This window comes from Scylla paramamosain, chromosome 1, assembly GCF_035594125.1.
Source record: "Scylla paramamosain isolate STU-SP2022 chromosome 1, ASM3559412v1, whole genome shotgun sequence".
Lineage (NCBI taxonomy): Eukaryota > Metazoa > Arthropoda > Malacostraca > Decapoda > Portunidae > Scylla > Scylla paramamosain.
In genome coordinates, this window is record NC_087151.1 from 36663140 (window position 1) to 36682276 (window position 19137).

The 19137-nt window shown below is 39.5% G+C and overlaps 2 protein-coding genes across 10 annotated transcripts in view; one reads left to right on the forward strand and one right to left on the reverse strand.

The window, feature by feature from the left end:
* The window catches only part of LOC135104936 (cytochrome c oxidase assembly protein COX20, mitochondrial-like), a 72386-nt gene extending 64600 nt beyond the window's left edge, over positions 1-7786 (forward strand). For 5 of the 6 annotated variants that reach the window (XM_064012762.1, XM_064012770.1, XM_064012757.1 and 2 more), the window contains one exon: positions 352-647. In XM_064012762.1, the coding sequence (XP_063868832.1) occupies positions 352-475 (124 nt within the window). In that variant the 3' untranslated portion in view covers positions 476-647. Of the gene's footprint in view, positions 1-351; positions 648-7333 lie in introns of those variants that run through there. The other variant, XM_064012747.1, reaches the window with a different exon arrangement.
* Positions 482-18471, reverse strand: LOC135104881 (jouberin-like). Of its 4 annotated transcripts, none has more exons than XM_064012612.1 (15): positions 18327-18471; positions 14940-15096; positions 14743-14789; positions 12969-13112; positions 12438-12505; positions 11825-12002; positions 10361-10508; positions 8454-8533; positions 7818-7957; positions 7131-7514; positions 5108-6613; positions 4584-4678; positions 4330-4481; positions 3915-4032; positions 482-3316 (listed from the first exon to the last, which is right to left on the reverse strand). In XM_064012612.1, the coding sequence occupies exons 3-15, from the start codon at positions 14743-14745 to the stop codon at positions 3294-3296; spliced, it is 3039 nt and encodes a 1012-aa protein (XP_063868682.1). In that variant the 5' UTR covers positions 14746-14789; positions 14940-15096; positions 18327-18471; the 3' UTR covers positions 482-3293. The 4 variants fall into 4 exon arrangements, with proteins under 4 accessions (XP_063868682.1, XP_063868701.1, XP_063868678.1 ...); XM_064012631.1 differs by lacking the exon at positions 18327-18471 and adding an exon at positions 15198-15274 and having other exon boundaries at positions 14764-14789; XM_064012608.1 differs by lacking the exon at positions 18327-18471 and adding an exon at positions 15198-15274.
* Between the last annotated feature and the right edge of the window lie 666 nt (positions 18472-19137).

Below are 19137 nucleotides of genomic sequence, written 5' to 3' on the forward strand. Positions count from 1 at the left end.
ATAAGACAATGATCTTGAGATATTTGGAAACCCTTGAGAGGTTTGGTAGATTTACACAAAGGGAAATGCAGCTGTAGGTAAGGACAAGACATGTACTTTTATGGACAGTAATAGAGGAGAGGAAATGACAAGTTTTTCTTTTCATTTAACCATTTCAAATCTTTACCTAGTACTTTTTTCATAAAATCTCTTTATATTGCACTTTCCCTCTATCTCTGACTTTCACAACTGTTTTTCAAACTATTGTTTTTTTCTTCTACATTTATATTACTTTCCTTATGACTGTTTCATAAATGGTGTTATTTATTATTAACAGGCATGTTTGATTATCATGTGGTATTCTTTTGACAGGTCTTACTGCCGGTACAATTACTCTGTGCAGAAGTTTAACGTAGGTCAGCTTGAAGCAGCTATGCAGAAGCAAGCCCTTTATGAAGGCACTGAAATGGAGAAGCAAATAAAGAGGAATGCATAAAAATAATTTCTCAGGTACTTATATTTATCACTTGCCTCTTACATATATAATGTTGTACATAAAGACTAGACGTAGGACTAGATGTATGTAAGACTTGGTGTACATTATCTTTTGTTTGGTCTGGATAATCTGCAGATTTTCATTTCACACAAATTAAACAATTGTTCCACAAGTAGCCCGTTTGATTTCATGCAATTTCATAACCTTTGCTTCGCTAGGTAGACCCTGAGTATATACCACATCCATTACATTATGGACAGCAAATCAGGCACTTATCACCACATTTTGTGTACATAACAACATACTAGGCACTTAGTTTATGAAAGGCCTCAGTTCCTATCATGCCCATACAGTATGGATTGGGACTGTGGGAGTTTATGAAAGGCCTTAGTTCCTATCATAACAACATACTAGGCACTTAGTTTATGAAAGGCCTCAGTTCCTATCATGTCCCTACAGTATGGATTGGGACTGTGGCATTAGTAGATTCTATCATCACCACATTAACCAAACAGTTGGGCTACTATCATCACAACCATCACATTAACCAAACAGTTGGAAATCTTGCTGGCATGTTACCAGTAAATCTGGATTGTTCTTTACTACCTTCTCATTCCAGGAATGTGACTGTGTGTTTGATCTTCAAGCTTGGGCATATCACACACCATGTAAATATTGTAATCAGTACTTATCCCTAACACCTAAACTTTTTATGGCAAGGATACTTTGGAATATATTGTGGTAAGTGCAATGGATGAGGTATGGTATGCCCAAAAACTTGGGGTAAAACACAACACTATTCTTCACTGACTGTATTCACTAATCACTAACCTATAACTAGCTTTTCAATTTCACACTAGAACATGCCTTACATTATGCACAAACACAAATCAACTCTGCACTATGCTCCTGCTACCCTTAGAATATGCAACCACATTTTGAGTCTGTCCATACATTATTGGGCAGTGCTTGGTGGGCAAACACTACCTCACTCCAATGCACAAGCTGGGAAGATGAATGGCAGGCAAGGTGGTGATCTCAGAAATGGGGAAATGATGGCATGGCGAGGCTGTACTTGCACCTTGCCATTCACTTGGGGCTGTATTCTTCATAAAGTTATAATGTGTGTCACAACTGTGGCAGAAGCGTATCAAACCTTAGATCAGTCATGTCATAAGTTATGACAAGCAAAACTATCATAACTTTGCTATATGTAGCACTTGATTTCAAATACTAAAAGAAAAAACAAAAGCTGCCATTTACTACTAATTTAAAGCTACTATAAATATTTTTTGTTTTTATGTATTGGGAGAAGAAACAAAGTGGGTAAGATTGTGTAATTCAATCTTTGAAATATGGTAAATGTGATCCTGTAGGAACACCTTACTATAAACAAAGTTTTCAAATGGTTTGGTAGCATGGATGGTTCTCTTAATTACCACCAAGGCCATCACTTCTGCACAAGTGCATTTTCCCAGTAAAAAAATGTCAATGTTACTATCCCCTTGTTTTCAGGGATAAGTGGATTTCCCCTTTCTGTGTCACTCTGTAAGGCTTTCCTGACTAGATCAGTGACAAAAAGAATACCTGCATGGTCTAAATATCTTCTGATTGGGTAAATAATTCCTGAGCAAGAGATATTGCTGGGGCAACTGTCTTAGAAATGACAGCATCTAGCATGTGCTGCTAATACCGAGTGGACCCAATCTTAGCATCCACCACAGACTTCTGACGACACACACAGTTCACGATAAGCATCCACCACAGACTTCTGACGACACACAGAGTTCATGATAAGAATGCACCATTTTGTCCTAGCTATGACACATTACACAGCTAAGACAGCTTTGTGAATACAACCCCTGTTGCCTACTGAATGACCTGAACTACCTGACTAAACCACTACCACTTAGAGGTGTGAAGTATACTACAGGTAAACTGCCTGGTGAGGGCAGAGCCTGATGGGCTGTCCAATAATGTAGTAAACCACTACCACTTAGAGGTGTGAAGTATACAACAGGTAAACTGCCTAGTGAGGGCAGAGCCTGATGGGCTGTCCAATAATGTAGAATCTTCACCTTCACCTAAACTGGTAACTGTTTCAAAGGAGAGAGGAGCACACTCAGTGACCAATGTCCGTCAGGCACTGCTCAATAGTGTGGACAGGCCTTAACACCAACTTCTAGCTGAACTAGAATAATATAGATATCAACTGAGTGACACGGGCACCTCATCAATCTTTCATGTAGGAGCTTTCAAATTCATAATTCAGGAGAGAAGAGAGCTTGGCCAAGAAAGAATCTTTTGAATAATGCCCATTCCTTATGATAAACTTCCATTAACTCTGCATTAGCTTACTTTTCAAACCTGATCCATGATTTTGTGACCAAGTACAAAATTTCTCAATTTAGGTTCCCTCCTCTCCACACATCATATCTTGAGATTTCCCTATGCTGTTAAATGCAGCTGAAAGGGTCCCAGTTTCACGAGTCCATCTAATTCTCCCTCCTTTTTAGCATTACTGGGACTCCAGAAAAAAGTTAGTACCTCTTCTATGTGGATTTCATATTACTCATACAAAATCCATGGATATTCAATGCAAAAAATATCAAACCTGACAGTGCTCCAGTTATAGCATCAGTCATGTAAGCCCCATATGGCACATAAGTATTTTTTACCAATATCATGCCACAGTAGCTTGTACACATTATTCAACCACTAAAAGTCCTGCCACCAAAAAAATTAAGGCCACTGGATTGGGAAGGCACGCTGAAAGTCACATTTCCGGGGCTTGACTCTGGTCTGGTCTCTATTGCAGTTATGTCTCTTCTTTCCTTGTTCCTGTTAAAAAGAAGAAAATATGATTTTGGTGATGTATGTCTGAGTAAAAGTGTTGGGGTACGAGATGCAAAAGAGGATGGAAGTGCCTTGACTGCAACAAGTACAGGCAAACACAAATTTTCTACCATGGTTTGAGATGAGTTTTCAAGAATAGGTTGCAAAATAAACTAGATTAGATAATTCCAATTACACGTGGCTTCTATCATACCTAACATATAACAGGTATGCTAGTTGGTATGTTTGTGTATGTACAATCCAAGGAAATCATGAATGGATACTAGCATCATGCTGAACTGATGATATGCTACTATCCCTCAACAAACATTCTGAACTTCATGATATTCAGAAGGAAATTGAGAATGGCATTGAGCATTATAAATCTATAGTAAACAGTTCCCAATAGAATCCCATACACTGATCAATCAACCTTTCTCAGTTTTATTTCAACAATTAATGAGTCCCAAGCACTTTTCTAATTTTTTTTCTCTTACCTGGTTTTCTTACTTGGGTCCATACAAGCTGAGGTAATGCAATTTTTCTTGAATTGATCTTAAAATGAAGAAGAGCGAGTGATACACAATCAATGAACAACACCAACCTGATGAGAGAATGGAGGAAGCCCTTGATTTATGCCTGCGGGCACGAGCTGGCCGAGGGGCATCTTCACTGTCTGACAGGAAGCTTATGTCTCCATGGGCAGAGGGAACCACTAGAACCTTTAGAGAACAAACAAAAACACATTCATTAAATCTAATATATGTTGCATCTCTTCAATGTGACAGATCTGCTTTGTTTCTAATAGCAAGGGAAAAGCTCTAAGGTGGTATTAAGTGTGAACCACATCAAGCCTCTGAGTGAATGTGTGGTGAATGTGCACTGGATGGAGAGGATGTGCAGAGCACATCCTCTCCATCCAGACTCTTCTTACAAAACAGAACATCAATGTATTTCATTCTCATTAAATCTTTTATTTCCTTCATTATTTTTCACCACACAAGAAATCTGCAACATACCTTTCCAGTTTCTTCAAGATTTTCTGTTTCCTGGGTTCTGTGAGGTAGCTTGTTGAGGTAAGGTGCTGGAACCAGGCCAGTGGACCTTCCATCGGCTGTCTGCACCAACCACCAGTCAGCGTTGATCTCCTGCACTACTAATACGAAGTCCCCTGAGGCAGAAGAAAGTGAAACATATGACCCAAAGATGCTTTTTTATGTTGTTGTAATTGATCATGAAGCATCAAAGGGAGACCTCAGATCTGAACACTTACCTTGTCTGAGTGAGAGTTCTCTCTTGTCAGAGCCTGTGTAGTCATACAAAACTGTTGCTAGATCGCCTTGGGCAATGAAACCCTCACTTCTTTTCCTGCAAATTTTGATTGGTTATTAGAAATTATTACAGAGAGAGAGAGAGAGAGAGAGAGAGAGAGAGAGAGAGAGAGAGAGAGAGAGAGAGAGGGTGGGGGGGGATAGGTGTGTTGGGAAACAAGGCTGAGGTTCCCAGAAGGAAGCAGAAACTTCCAGTGGCCAACCCTCTTAAGAGTGAATTCTAGGAGATAAGCATCAGATTCACTACAAAGATGATATATGACTCACTAGATTAATGAAAGCACTATCTAGTACACATTAAGACTGAATTTCCAAGGAAAAATCACAGTACTGTATGTTCCTAAGATAATAAAGGAAAAGGGATCAAACTTTTATCACTTCTCTTTTTACCACATTTACCTTTAACTTCATCTACAAATATAAAAAAACAGCAAGAGAGCAAAGAAGCAGTGGAAGTAATTAGTACCTGCTACTGTCCATAGTAAAGCTGAGTGGTTCCTCAGTGGCCATCTTCAGCACAGAGTCCAGCTTTTTGAGAATGGCATCTTCTTGAGCCATCATGAGGTGATGCCCACTTTTTGACTCGTGAATCTTCATTGTAAAGAGGGAATTTTCCTTCTCTTCTGATGAAAAGCAAAAGGTTGAATTGCAATTGCCCAATGACAACATATTGTGTTCTTGAGAAATTTTGTGAATTTTCTCCACTGTAACTGATGTTCTACTTGTAACAGTCTTGTAAGCATCCAGTCCTTGCAACACAGACTGCTGTGGACTTGAGATCCTCAAGGAGCTGTAGTGATTCCTTGTTGAGGATGCCTCAACTGAGATTGAAAGATTTGTATTTGTTGGTGCATTTGGTGTATGAGCTAAAATTAGGACAGGAGATTCACTAGAATAAGAGCAGACTGCCACCATGTGGTCATGAGGGTGGAAGTCCACACAGGAAACAGTTCCATATAATGGCAGGTCCATCACTGATGCAGCCATCTCTCCTGTGTCTGAATTCCACACAAAGAGTCCTCCATCTTCACTCCCAGAGACAACCCATGTTCCACAGGGGCTGATGCAGCTCCGTAGCTGTTCACGCACGTTGAGAGCACCGCGAAGGTTGTGAGTCACTGTCCAGTGCTGGTGATTGACAAGCCTCAGTTGACTGTCCCTTGTGTGAACCAGTAAACGGAAGCCACCAGGATGAGCAGTAATGGAATTAATGGTATTTCCAACAATATCCGGAACTTTGGCCTCATGTTTGAGACTAAGTATCTTAGTCTTCCTTTTACTTTTATCTTTGGGGGAGACTTTGACATTCCACACAAAAATCATACCTTGTTTGTCTCCCGAGTACAGCACATCCCCTTCACCATTAAAGCACAATGCATTAACAAACGAGAGGTGATTGGTAATCTCTTGCAAAACTGAGTAGCCTCCTTTTTTACTATATGTCCAAACCCTGAGCACATGGTCATAGCAGCCACTTACCGCTACATGGACTGTACCAGGAACAAATCGAGCAACATAAACATACGAAGGGTGTGCGAGCACCTCACTTTGGCTATGTATTTCTGCACTTCCCAGTTTCCATATTCTTGCTGTCGAGTCAGCAGAGGCAGTAAGGATGTGGCCATCATCTGTGCTCCAGCATATATCATAAATAAGCCCAAGATGACCACACAATGCTTGCTCTAGGTGACCAGCCAGTACATCATATATAAATACTTCTTTGTGATTGCCACATGCAATTCTGAGACCATCATGCGAGAACTTGACAACAAGGCACCCCTTTTCGGAATGAGGAAAGCAGTACTTGACAAAGCTGCCAATCCTGCAGGACTGGTTGGGTTTGCGGCCCCACATGACCCCTGGCTTGTGTGCTGCAGGTGCCAGGCTGCCACTTGATCCTACTGTAGAGGAGTGTTCCAAGGACTGTGCCAAGTCAACTGGTATTCCCTCTGGTTGGGTTGCTATCATGGATCTGAAAAATAGCACTGAGTAAATATAAAAAGCTATGAATGATAAAAAACTATGAATGATGCAATATTCTAATTCATTTATGTTCCTTTACATCAGAAGACACAGTCTATACTTATGTTGCTCCTTTGATTTTCTACTGAATCCTGTTCAAATCACCTTCCCATTATATCCATCTATAACTTCTTATGTATGTGTGCAAAACATACTTTCTTATATGTATCAACATCGTTCTTGAGATTGAACTGAAATACATCTCCCTGACGTTAGATTCTCAAAAATTATCATCATCAGCCTACATGAATCCACTCTGTCCTGATGTTTAGGAATTAACACTGAATTAAAATCCATCTCAGCCCCCAGGGAAGGAAGACTGATCCATACTGATTACACTGCAGGAGGGTCAGTTGTACAATTCACCTATGTGCAATATGCATTATAAGCATAGACTAAGAGTGAAGGAATCCCTGTGTGAAGCATGTCCACACTGAGTCAAATGCACATGATGACCTGATGCTGACCTGAGGGTTGGCTCGGGGTTGAGGGGGATGACCACTTCCTGCAGGGTGACATGCAGGGTGGATGGGTACTTGGTTCTGCTGCCACTCTTCCACCAGCTGTGAAGGTCCTTGAGGCCCACCTTGGAGGAACGTCTTGGCCTCCACATCTGTAGCCTCAACTGCTCTCCAATATTAACATGACCATTGGTGCCCTTGACCTTCAGGAAGGCCCAGGCAAAGGTAACCCAGTCCCTGCCAGTGCTCTCAGGAATGCCAGGACTGTTGTCGACTGAGGGTGGGAAGTCCATCAGTTGGAAGAACACCAATACTTGGGGCTCATCTGAGGTGAAATGCTCTGGGGGTTCATTAAAGACCAACTGCTCCTCCCACCTACAGTATATGCTCCTGTAAGATAGAGAAGTTGTATAAATTTGAGTATCATTTTTTTTTCCCTCTCTGAACAAATTAATCAACCACTATCTCAATTTCATGTAGTAGCTATTTATGTTTGTGTATACTTACCTAATTGTATTTTACAATGCCTTAACTAAAATCATGTGCTCCTATTTCTGCATTTATACATACATACTTTTAAATTTAACAACCAGTTGTCACAAAGTAAATGACTGGCATACTACAGCATAATGGCAAAAATATAAATCTCCTTTGAAACAAAATATTTTTCTTTTTTTCTGCTATGCCACATACCTGGCTTTTTTTATGTCAAAGGGACTGGTCATGATGGGAAGGATGTAGTCTACTTCACTTCTCTCATAATAGGATGTTACTTTCCGCTCTGGTGATGATTTCTGCAAAAACTGCCCTGTCTCCATATTGCAGATGTACACCTGAAATGCAACAAAACTCTTATTTCATTACAGTATTACCTTGGTTCCTCACAATGAAGTACATCCTTTTAAGCTGTGCCATGTCCAGTACATTTATCATCCTAAAATGAAAAGAAGTAATTGAAATATATAAATTTCTGGTCCTGTATTTTTGCTTTTATCTCTTACCATCCCTATCCCTTAACAGTGTATACTTAAATATCTCTCGTACTCACTCACAGTTCCCAAACAAATGCCAAGTTTTGCCTCAGATCCACATAAAAGATATATGCACAATTTAAAATACCCAGATTCTGTAGCTTACATCATGAAAAATTCTTCTTTACCTCCATATCTTCATTTTTTTTTTCACTGGTTAAGGCTGATGGAAAGTCAGTGATCATTGAAATTTAAGCAGTACAAGTGAAAGTGATCTATTCATGCCTGATGCACTACTTTTAATAGGTAAAAGGTAAAATAAGTATCAAAGAGCAGATAAGTATATGCTCATACAAACCTGAACAACAGGATGTGGGAACAGCAGGAGGGAGCCTTCAAGCCGATCAGCACTGTGGATTGTGACACCCAACACCCGGCCTGCACACCATGACTAATGTTAATAAAAGTAATCTGATACTTTTTAAGTGAAGAAAACAGTATTTACTTATGACAATGAATCACCACCCTTATAAAAGTTCTTATGGGTTTATGTCCATGAACATGATTACATATATCAGCTTACACTATGTTACTTCTCCACACTACCATGAATTACATCCCATATGCCCTGTACCATGCACGTCTGCCCTGACTGGCTTCTCTTACTTGTCCAAAAACTTGACAATGAACTAATGCCACATTTTCTATAAAAAAGTGATTCCCTGCAATTGGGGTGTTTGCAGCAGTCTGGGAAAACCACCAGATTCACCAGGCAACTTAATTTTATAGAAAATTTTGGTATGCTGGAAAAAAATCCTTACATCATTTGTGTGCTATCAAATCAACTGATAAAATATTAGGAACATTTTTAGCCACAATCATCAAGTAGAGAGCAAGAAATATGGCAAAAAAAAGCTAAATATTATGCACATTATCTCAGGTTCAGGATGTACTGTTACCTTTGGATGGATGCTATTTTTCTTCTCTATACAAGTTTACTTTATCCATTTAAGATATACAGTTTACATACAACTTTATAAATCCAGGCACATATGGAAGAAATAACCATGTTTTTATGCCAAACCTTAGCAAGACACTGATGAAGATTGCCTGATGTCTCCCAAAGTCTTCTCTGAGTTGCCACTTATCTACTTATATCATGTCTTCCAATGTCTTCTCTAAGTTGACATTTTCTTCTTTGAAATTACAAGCCATCCTTTCACCCCTTGGTTCTTCCATGATATGTTTGTGTAATCCGCTACAGTACATGTACAGACTGGGTACAGAGTTGGGGTTTGGCGACAGCACAAAAAACCTTCCTTGGGATTTTTTAGTGTTTTGTTTTGGCACAATTTCAGCTGTCACAGTATCCTATCATCACAAGTAATACTTGCTCAATTTTGGGGGGAATTTGCCAGATAAAACATTAGTCCACATAGAAATCAGTGAAAAATTTTCAAACTATATATGCAACAGGAGACTAAAAATAAATGTGAAAACACTGAGAGCCTAGTTGCTAGTATTTAGCTTATAATAACTATTGTGTAGAATGTACATCATCAGATTATGTGGATACTGTTAATATAAACATTTAGGATTAATGTTTTGTAGGATGTGGGTACAATATATCAAGATGTATCATGAGGCAATTTTAGAATGTGCATCTTCGGAGAACTGTGGGAGCATATACTGCATCCTACACTAAAACAGGTGCCAAACACCGGCAACTCAGACCATCACAAACACCCTAATTCCAGGACTGACTTCTGCTCATCAGTACATAATGAGCAACAATAGCAAGTGTGGCTTTTAAGTAGCAAGCAAAAATCCTGTATTAACTTAAAACATAGGGGAGCTTCTTAAAAAAGAAAAAAAAACTTGACAATTATTAAAACTGGATAGTGTGTAATTTAAATAATTCATAAATAATAATAATAATAATAATAATAATACCAATTTTCATATGTGGTTCTTTTCTCTTCTGATATACCCATTTCACCTCAATCTATGCCTCCTCAGTGATGAATGTGCTGAAGTGATACAGTGAGGTGGTGTTGGAATGAAAGGAAGAGGGGGAGGCTGTATACTTGGAAGAGTATCAGAGTTGGAAGTAGCTGGAACAAAACGAGTGGGAAGACAGAGGACCTGAAAATAATGTTAAGAGGAAGACACAAGAAAGATGACATCAGGGAAGAGATCATCAATGATTGTTAAAAGTGGGAGGGACTTGTATAGTGATGATGATTTGCATGTATATGTTATTACCATTATCTTGAGTGGTCTTCTTGCGTTTCCTCATTGGTTTCTTTTTTGGCACAGACACAGCCCTGAGGTATGCCCTGGTAGGGGAGGCCACTTCATCTGCCTTGGATATTGCCTTGGCATGCTCCTCTCCTTCACTTTCATCTTCATCCTGCAAATGATGTATTACTAATGCATTTCAAGTAGATGGCTTGAGATTACATATCCATCTATCTACATATCTATACACCAGGCCAGCAATCACACATAGGAGAGCCCAGACAAAAAGCACCACATATTCATACACACACCATTCACACTCTTAGCCCCGTCAGCCCCAGTTTAGGCAGACCCCAGCTGGCCACATAGGTACTTCTACAGCAAGCAAGATCAGAATTGTAATATGATTATCAATGTCTCCTGTAGTAAATTCTTGTGTATATATGGTAAAAGTTCCATAGTCACACTACACTCACAGAAAACACATTAATTCATCTGAAATCAGGAAACACAGAATTTCTCCTTAATGCATCTGGTATCATGAAATGCAGAATTTCTCCATCAGGCAATGTGTCAGCTGGAAGAGCAGTGAAATCTATATAGGAGTCATGACTTCTGGAGAGGATGAAATTGTAAGTCTTGTAATAATGCCATCACCTGCAATCATGTATGGGTGAAACATAGAATTTTTTATTAAAAGACTAAGAGCATCACCATCTCCTTCAACAAGTTCTTCAGGTTTGCTAATGGAGATTGAGGGAGAGGGTAGGGAAGATCTACAAAATTTAATATGAGAGATAGCTTCACCATAACTCAGGACTTTATCCTTGAAATTATGTTCTTTGTAGGCATCTCAAGTCACAATTCACTCTTATCTTGTTTTACATTACACAACACTTCCTGTGGGGGACTGAGGAACACAAGTGATAAGGCTTGGGTTTTGCCCATGTGACAAAAGATGCCCAAGGTTTGTGCCACACAAATTATCATACATCATGTCAATTTCCTTCTGCAAGGAAGAGGTGTACAAAGATTGTTTTCTGATCACTAAACCCATGAGACCAGGACAGAACTGTACATGGTTTTCTTTACATGTCAAGAGTGATAATGTCTACCATTACCCCTCAATATTTAAAACATTTTTATTAGGGCAGCTTCTTCGACTATTATTTTTTAAAGGACTTCATGTCTATCTACAAGTGATATCAATTGTTTCTATGTAACTAACACACTTGGGGCATGGTAGCAACACTAGTGCCATTAAAAAATAGATCCATGGTGCATACTCGTCTATCACATGATGAACTGCAAATCAGGCATTATGAGGTGTGTGGTTAAAAGCCAGCACTAGTAAGCTGCTGAATGACGTCCCTTAAATTCCACCCCAAGGGCCAAGTGAGGCACGTTGCAGGGTAAGTGGTGCACACACACAATGAGTCATTGTATAAATAACTTATTATGGTTAAGAATTACAATAACTATCCTTACCTTTTCCCTCCCATCTTCAGCCAAGGTTTGACTAACAGCCACAGTTTCTCCATATTGCTCTGTGATGGTCTCTTCCTTCTTCTTGCTTTCCTCACTATGCTCACTTCCTTTAAGTAGACCAAGCTCCAATTTCTCATGTGTTTCAGTTCCTTTGACTGTCTTGCTCTTTTTTTTCTTCCTGTGGTAACAAAGCACAACTGTTCTTCATCCAGACACAAATAAATAATAATGCACCACATCATTACTGAATCCTATAATCTCTTGCACCATTCTGCATTCATATTGTGTAATTTTTTTAAATTAACCTGTATTTACAAAATGGGATATATCTGATGGAAGACAATGTCTATGTCCCAGCCCAAAAAAGTGGCTGTACTATCTTCAGGTATGGAGATGAGAGAAGACAGTACAGCAGCAAAGGGGAAATCACATGTTGAATAAAGGCAACTACAGTAAAGTAAATCTTAACCTTACTAAGTTCCAGATGAATTTGACTGGATGAAAATTTGAAGAACAAAATCATGATGAACAAAATCTCCCCACACAAAAGAAACACTATCCAGAGAAATCAATGAATAAATCTCATGATGAGAGGAGAGCATGGAATACTTACTTGTTGGTGTTGCCCTCATGAAGTTCTTCTTTAGAATCTAAATTACTTTTCTTGTTTTTACCTAATTTCTGAAAAAAAATAAAAAATAAAATAAATAAATAAAAAATACAAATTTTTCTTATATACAATTCTTATGAAATCAGTTTCTGCCTTAATATCTCATAAAATCACAATTTTTCTGTTAAATCACTAGTGCAGTGTGTGCTTTTATTTTACAATATCCCTAAGTCTTCACAGCCCTGTCCACAAACACATAATTTAACTTTCTTGAGGTTAGGCAGGAGTAGTATTTAGAATATTTTGTATCAGAAAATTTAGTATGGTATTAACATGTCACATGCTGAAACTGATCACTAAATAAGTGAGGGTTCTATATGTGTCAATATTACTGCTTAATTATCATCTACACACTGCCAAACTCCTATAATCTTATCCTTTTCATATCATCCCAAATTAGTTCATATCTCTATTCATAATTTATCCATAAGTAATGAGTATGAGATATTTAAGGATAGAGAGGGGATGACATACCTTTCCAAGTTTCTTGGCAGCACGTTTGTGTAGAGCTGATGTCAGTATGGTTTCTATGCTAGCTGGTCCTCCAGAGTGCCTTGCCTCACCCTGCCCCTCACTCTGGTCTTTGTGTGTCAGTGGCTCCTCATCTTCCACTGCCATCTGCAAGACATTCATGGTCACTACCTACTGTCACTGATACTCAGAACACAAATTTAGAAGAAAAACTAGAATTGGCTTTCTGATTTCTGAAGTAGATTCTGCAAATGGTCTCAAGCAGCATAATGTGCAAGGTTGTGTGGAGATTCACAGGGCTTGGGTAGATTAATATGAAGGCTGAGATAACGACAGGGATTCACATTTAGTAAGGGATCAAGATTTGGATGTGTGGGTTAATACTGAAATAACATTAGAGTTTTCATCTGAGTTTAATACTTAGATTTCTTATAGCATTCTGGTTTCAGAACATCATGATTTTGATTTGAGAAAGCATCATACTTTGCCCAGATATAAATGGTCAGTGTCTCAAAATGTGTGTGTGTGTGTATAAAGATGAGTAAGGGTGATGGTTTGTGAGAGAGAGAGAGAGAGAGAGAGAGAGAGAGAGAGAGAGAGAGAGAGAGAGAGAGAGAGAGAGAGAGAGAGAGAGAGAGAGAGAGAGAGAGAGAGAGAGAGAGAGAGAGAGAGAGAGAGAGAGAGAGAGAGAGAGAGAGAGAGAGAGAGAGAGAGAGAGAGAGTGGAGTTATGAACGTATGATCTGAAGTATGCTAGGTTTTAGTGAGCGAGCGTAAGGGCAAGAGTGAATAGGTTGAATTGAAAGTAAACGTGAGGGAGTAGAGACACTAAATGAATGAGAGTCTCTATGAATAGGGAGGAATAATTAGGAATAAGCTTGAGTGAGAGTAAGCATGAAGGAGAAAACAAATAAAGTGAAAGATTAAGAGTGAGTGTGAGTGAGAGTGGGAATGGGAATGAGTGACACAAAATCAGCATGAGTGAGAGAGAATGCAAACATGTGAGTGTGAAAGTTAGTGAAAGATAAAGTGTGAGAGTCAGTAAGAATGATCCTGAGGGTTGCAAAATAGAAACTGACTGAGAATAAGAATGGATTTACATGAGTGAGACGGCAAGGAAGGATGGAAAGAGTATGCTGGAAAGAGCAAGGTACCACTCCCTTGTCCCTTTATCTTGGATAGATAAGAAAGGGAAAGTGACATGGAGGAGAGGAGAGGAAGGAACATATTAGAGTAGAAGGAGGAATGAAGAAGGGAGTTAGTAACGGGGAAGAAGAGTACATGAGGTGGAAGTGAAGGAATGGTGGAGGACGATGGAAATATAGGAAATAGAGAGTAAATATAAATAGGAAAAGTGAGGAGGGAGTGAGGAAGAGAGAAAATAGTGGAAGAATAAGTAAACCCTTTTCCTGTCCCATACTCCTTTTTGTTCTTCCTTCATCCACCTCCTTCCCACTTCTACTCCCTCCATCTTCTTGCCCCCAGTACTCTCCTTTTCTTCTGCTTATACAATCTTAAATTATATTAGCCATTTCCTATTTCTTTTTATTATATCTTTTTTTTTCTATTATTTTTTCCTCTTCTCTCCTCCATGGTGCAATGAAATTTAGTATATATTATTATATACACTACCTATATTTTGTTATTTGTGGGTATCTACATGTTTCCTATCAAGACCGGAACATTTTAATATGTGATTGATATAAACATAGAAGTCAAACACACACAAAGATAAGGGTATGAAGCGTCAAGTGTGTACATGCCCACTAGTCACTCACCATCGATCACATGACACACACCTCAGGCTGTCTCCCGAGAACACAACCTGCAATTGTTGTGAACTTTTAATAATCGAGTCCTGCAGGGCCACCCGCCAATTAATATTGACAATATTAGCGATTTCTTTCGTGGGTTTGAATAGGTTACGATTAAATTCATTCAGTCCATTAATTTCACGACTGACCCCTTCACCCACCTTGACACGGGCGTCCTCTCGTTGCCACTCTGGACTCCTGATCACCTGCCTGCCGCTCTCCTCACACTAACCAGCAGGTGGGAGGCAACGCTGGCGTCTGCCTTCTCTCATCTTGGTGTCAGGAAGAGGATTTCTCTCTTCAAGCTTGCATTGAACACTAGAGGGCAAAAGTCTAAGTCAGTAACACAAGCTTGCAAAAGTACGAGTAACGCCAGCACCTGCCAGCCACCTAGACTGAGCAATATAACTCACACTCACCTGTGATGGCCTGTGACTGACTGACAGCGCTCGCCGCTCAGCAGCTCTGAACTGGGTTTGGGGGGAGGGGGGGAAGGGAGGCCGCTTATAAATGTTTACCTACTGTTAAGGAAACAATACTTATTTTTATTCTTAGTTAAAAGCAAACATGATTTAAATATATAAAATTTATTGATGAAACGTACAATTCGTGGCCTAGTGGTTTACGAAAGTAAATTCTGTGGGATGGCTTACTTATGAATAATCTACTCCAGTGGTTCTCAGCCTTGTTAGCCAATTGCATCCCTTTCAACCATAGGTCAGAATGTCATTCTCCCCTCCTCCTTTCTAAGATTATCTGCCTCAAAAAATGCATTCCAAATAATATACATATAATACTGAAAATCCTTGTGGTGAACGATTTGATAGACTGCTTGCAGCAGGTAACCGATGCATACAGAATTTTATGCCGCCCTGGAGGGCTCAAAGGCAATAAATAATTCAATATTCTAACAGTTAGAGTTTGCCAGTCTCTGGTCTCAATCCCCCACCTGAAAACCTGAAATTTGCTCCCCCCCCCCTCCCTTTAGGGGAATTTCCCCCCGAATGAGAACCGCTGATCTACTCCTTTGTAAAATGCACGACGAGTTATAAGGAAGAACGAAACTGTATAATGATTCTTGCTTCTAAGATGCGGTGTGCTGTGAGTGATGCACCTGTTGATGGCATATTATTCATCGCCAATATATTAGTATTCTTCAAAATAGGATAGCTGAACAAAAATCTATAAACTACCGATAGAAAAAGAAAGCTTGTAGAAGTATGTTAAGGAAAACAATGAAGATATTAACATGAACTATGAAGATATCTGTCATGATCATGCATCATAGCATGGTGTAAAATAAATATATAAGTAGTCATTACAAACCTAAACGAACACTGCATATGAAGAAGAATATATATACAATGATATTCCATAATTATATCTGTTCTTTTATCATACATACAAAAAAACATATCATTGTGCATCTAATAACCCTGCTAATAGCTATGCATACCATACCATAAAAAGTAATGAACAGAGAGAGAGAGAGAGAGAGAGAGAGAGAGAGAGAGAGAGAGAGAGAGAGAGAGAGAGAGTAAAAATAATGGGTAATAAGTGCATCAGTCAGTGAGTGAATAGGAGGGAGTGGGGCTGATGACGCTCTGAGATGGCAGTAATAGTTACGCCCGCTTGTTCGCTGGCCGACCATTTTGTCGTATAAATCCTGCTGGCGACATCGCAGGGAACAGTCGACACCAGTAAGAATTAAAGCGAAAAAGAAAAAGAAAAAAATTCTAATACAGGCATATTAGATTAGTTCAGCATGTAGTGAGGGTGACAAGGAGCGCTTCTGTAGGAGTGGTGGTGGTGGTTGAGGGCGGATGTTGACTTCAGTGCTGACGCCTGTTTGTTATTCACTCATTCGCAAACTGTGACGATGTTCGCGATATGGCTGGTAATCTCTCTCTCTCTCTCTCTCTCTCTCTCTCTCTCTCTCTCTCTCTCTCTCTCTCTCTCTCTCTCTCTCGGTGGTGAGGGTCAGGGAGGAGAGAGCATATACTTGTTTAACATTTCTTTTTCTACTGGTATACTGTGATGTGACCCATGTTTGTTTGTGTGTGGCTGATATCACGGTATCCAAGGAGGAAGAGACATAAAACAAGTATGTTTGTCTTTTTTATACATATTTTTGAGATGATCTTTCATCTTTGACCGTCATCACCAAGAAACAGCAGAGAGAGAGAGAGAGAGAGAGAGAGAGAGAGAGAGAGAGAGAGTCCTAATTGGCACGATAATGGCTAGAGGGTGGGATGAAGCGATGTAGGCCATGGAGAGAGAGAGACAGAGAGAGAGAGAGAGAGAGAGAGAGAGAGAGAGAGAGAGAGAGAGAGAGAGAGAGAGAGAGAGAGTTGGCTTGAGTTGACAGGGACAAAACACCCACGGTTCACGGTCATGGTAAAGATGACCAGTATGGTGCCGTTATCTGCATTCTGACCATCTGCTTTAATTATTCTGTAATTTGACTGATTTTCTACAATACTCGTAGTGAATGGGTGGCTCGCTCTCTCTCCTTATGTGTATATGATTGTTACTGTTGTTAAATTAATTACATTATATCAGTCTCATTCCGGAGGACCCAACTTTTTTTTTTTTCCGAGAGAACAACGTATCTCATTTGTACATAAGTCATCACTTTGATCTCACCGAGGGACTGACACAAGGAAATTATTATCACTTTAACCCTTTTTCCGCTATTGTCATCCTTCGACAACATTAATTTAAGAGACTAGTACAAAGTATGTGCCTAAGAAGTTGGTGATTGCGAAAAAAAAAAAGTTTAGTATGAGTGGCATAAGGGTGTCCAGGCTGTCCTATTCCTTAATGATAGGTAGTGTTTGCTCTCTTCATTCTAAAACCTCCGTTTTCCCAACAAGTCCCCAAGTTTGTTATTCGTGTAAGAAAGAGTTAATCATAGTTCTTATGGTTTATCAATCATTAATACCTTATTGTCCTCCTTTTCAGAGCTTTTACTGTATTACTATTTATTGTTCTCCACCAGTGTTACAGACATGAGGGAAAGAAAACAGATGTAGCAGGAACGGTGTTGCAAGCCATCATTATTCTCTTAGAATAAAATGAACGTGATGGAGGGTGAGAGTCAAGAGACGGAGAAATGAGGAATGAAAGACTGAGCTTAACACACACACACACACACACACATACACCAACGACAACAACAACAAAAACAACGAGTATCAAGAAAGATATCGTACGTCTTTATCCTGATAAGAAGTTGAAATAAGTTTAGAAAAGTAAATAAAGAAGAGAAGTTACATAGTAAAAAAAAAAAAAAAAATTTGAGAAAATTCAAACTTGATACAAATCAACGTGAGTGTCCCAACAGGTGCATAAAGACATTATTATAAGAGATAAGTTACATAATACAAAATTGGAGGGAATTCACACTTGCTAAAGGATACAGATCAACACGAGTGTCCAAGCAGGTGGTCGTCGATGGCTGGCGAGACCTTAATAACTCATCAGGGATGGCAAAACTATCGTACTTCATTCCAGGTTCATACAGGTAACGAAAGACATCCTCTTACCTTGTTCAGTGTTTTGGAGTCACATGAACTTCTCACCAAGTCATGCCCTATGACAGGATGGGTAGAGAGATGGTATGCCAAGCAGCAGAGGAGCGTCAGAACCACCTTCTGCGCACTTTGGGTAGTGGGTCACTGTCATTAGTGCTTCAGAAGTGTCTCAGTTATGGGGTTCGAGCCAGAGTGACTCCTGCAGAGAGAGAGAGAGAGAGAGAGAGAGAAGACCATATTCTGAAACGCTTCTGCATTACATTTCCACTACATTCAAAAAGCTCTAATTGGAGTTACACGGAATTTTAAGGGTGTTTTAATGGTTCTAATGACAGATTAACAAGATTTCTATGAACAGGAGAAACACTCTTGAGAATCCGGCCAATTATTTCTGTGGCCATTGAAAATAGTCGTGACGAGAGAGCAAGCGTTTCAGAATACGGACCTGAGAGAGAGAGAGAGAGAGAGAGAGAGAGAGTTTTCAGCCTTACCTTAACACGGAGTCAATCTTATTAAGAGCCGACGTAATAAAGTAGTAGTACCACAGGCTACACTTGTTAGGAGTCGGATTTATCGTAATCGCCACCAGTTCTGAATGTTTCATGGCGCTCGATTTCTGTTTTCCGGTATGCGCGGTGCAGTAGTATCGCCATGTCAGATCGAGGCCATAGTGATTAGATGCATCTGATAAAACTTGCATGTGTGATGAATCAAGCCGGCGGAAATTATGACGCATTCCATGGCAACGCGCTGGTCTGTATCATAGCAGTTTGTGGTAACGTAAGTGGTGTTTGAAACAGTGACGAATGATTCTTACACTAAA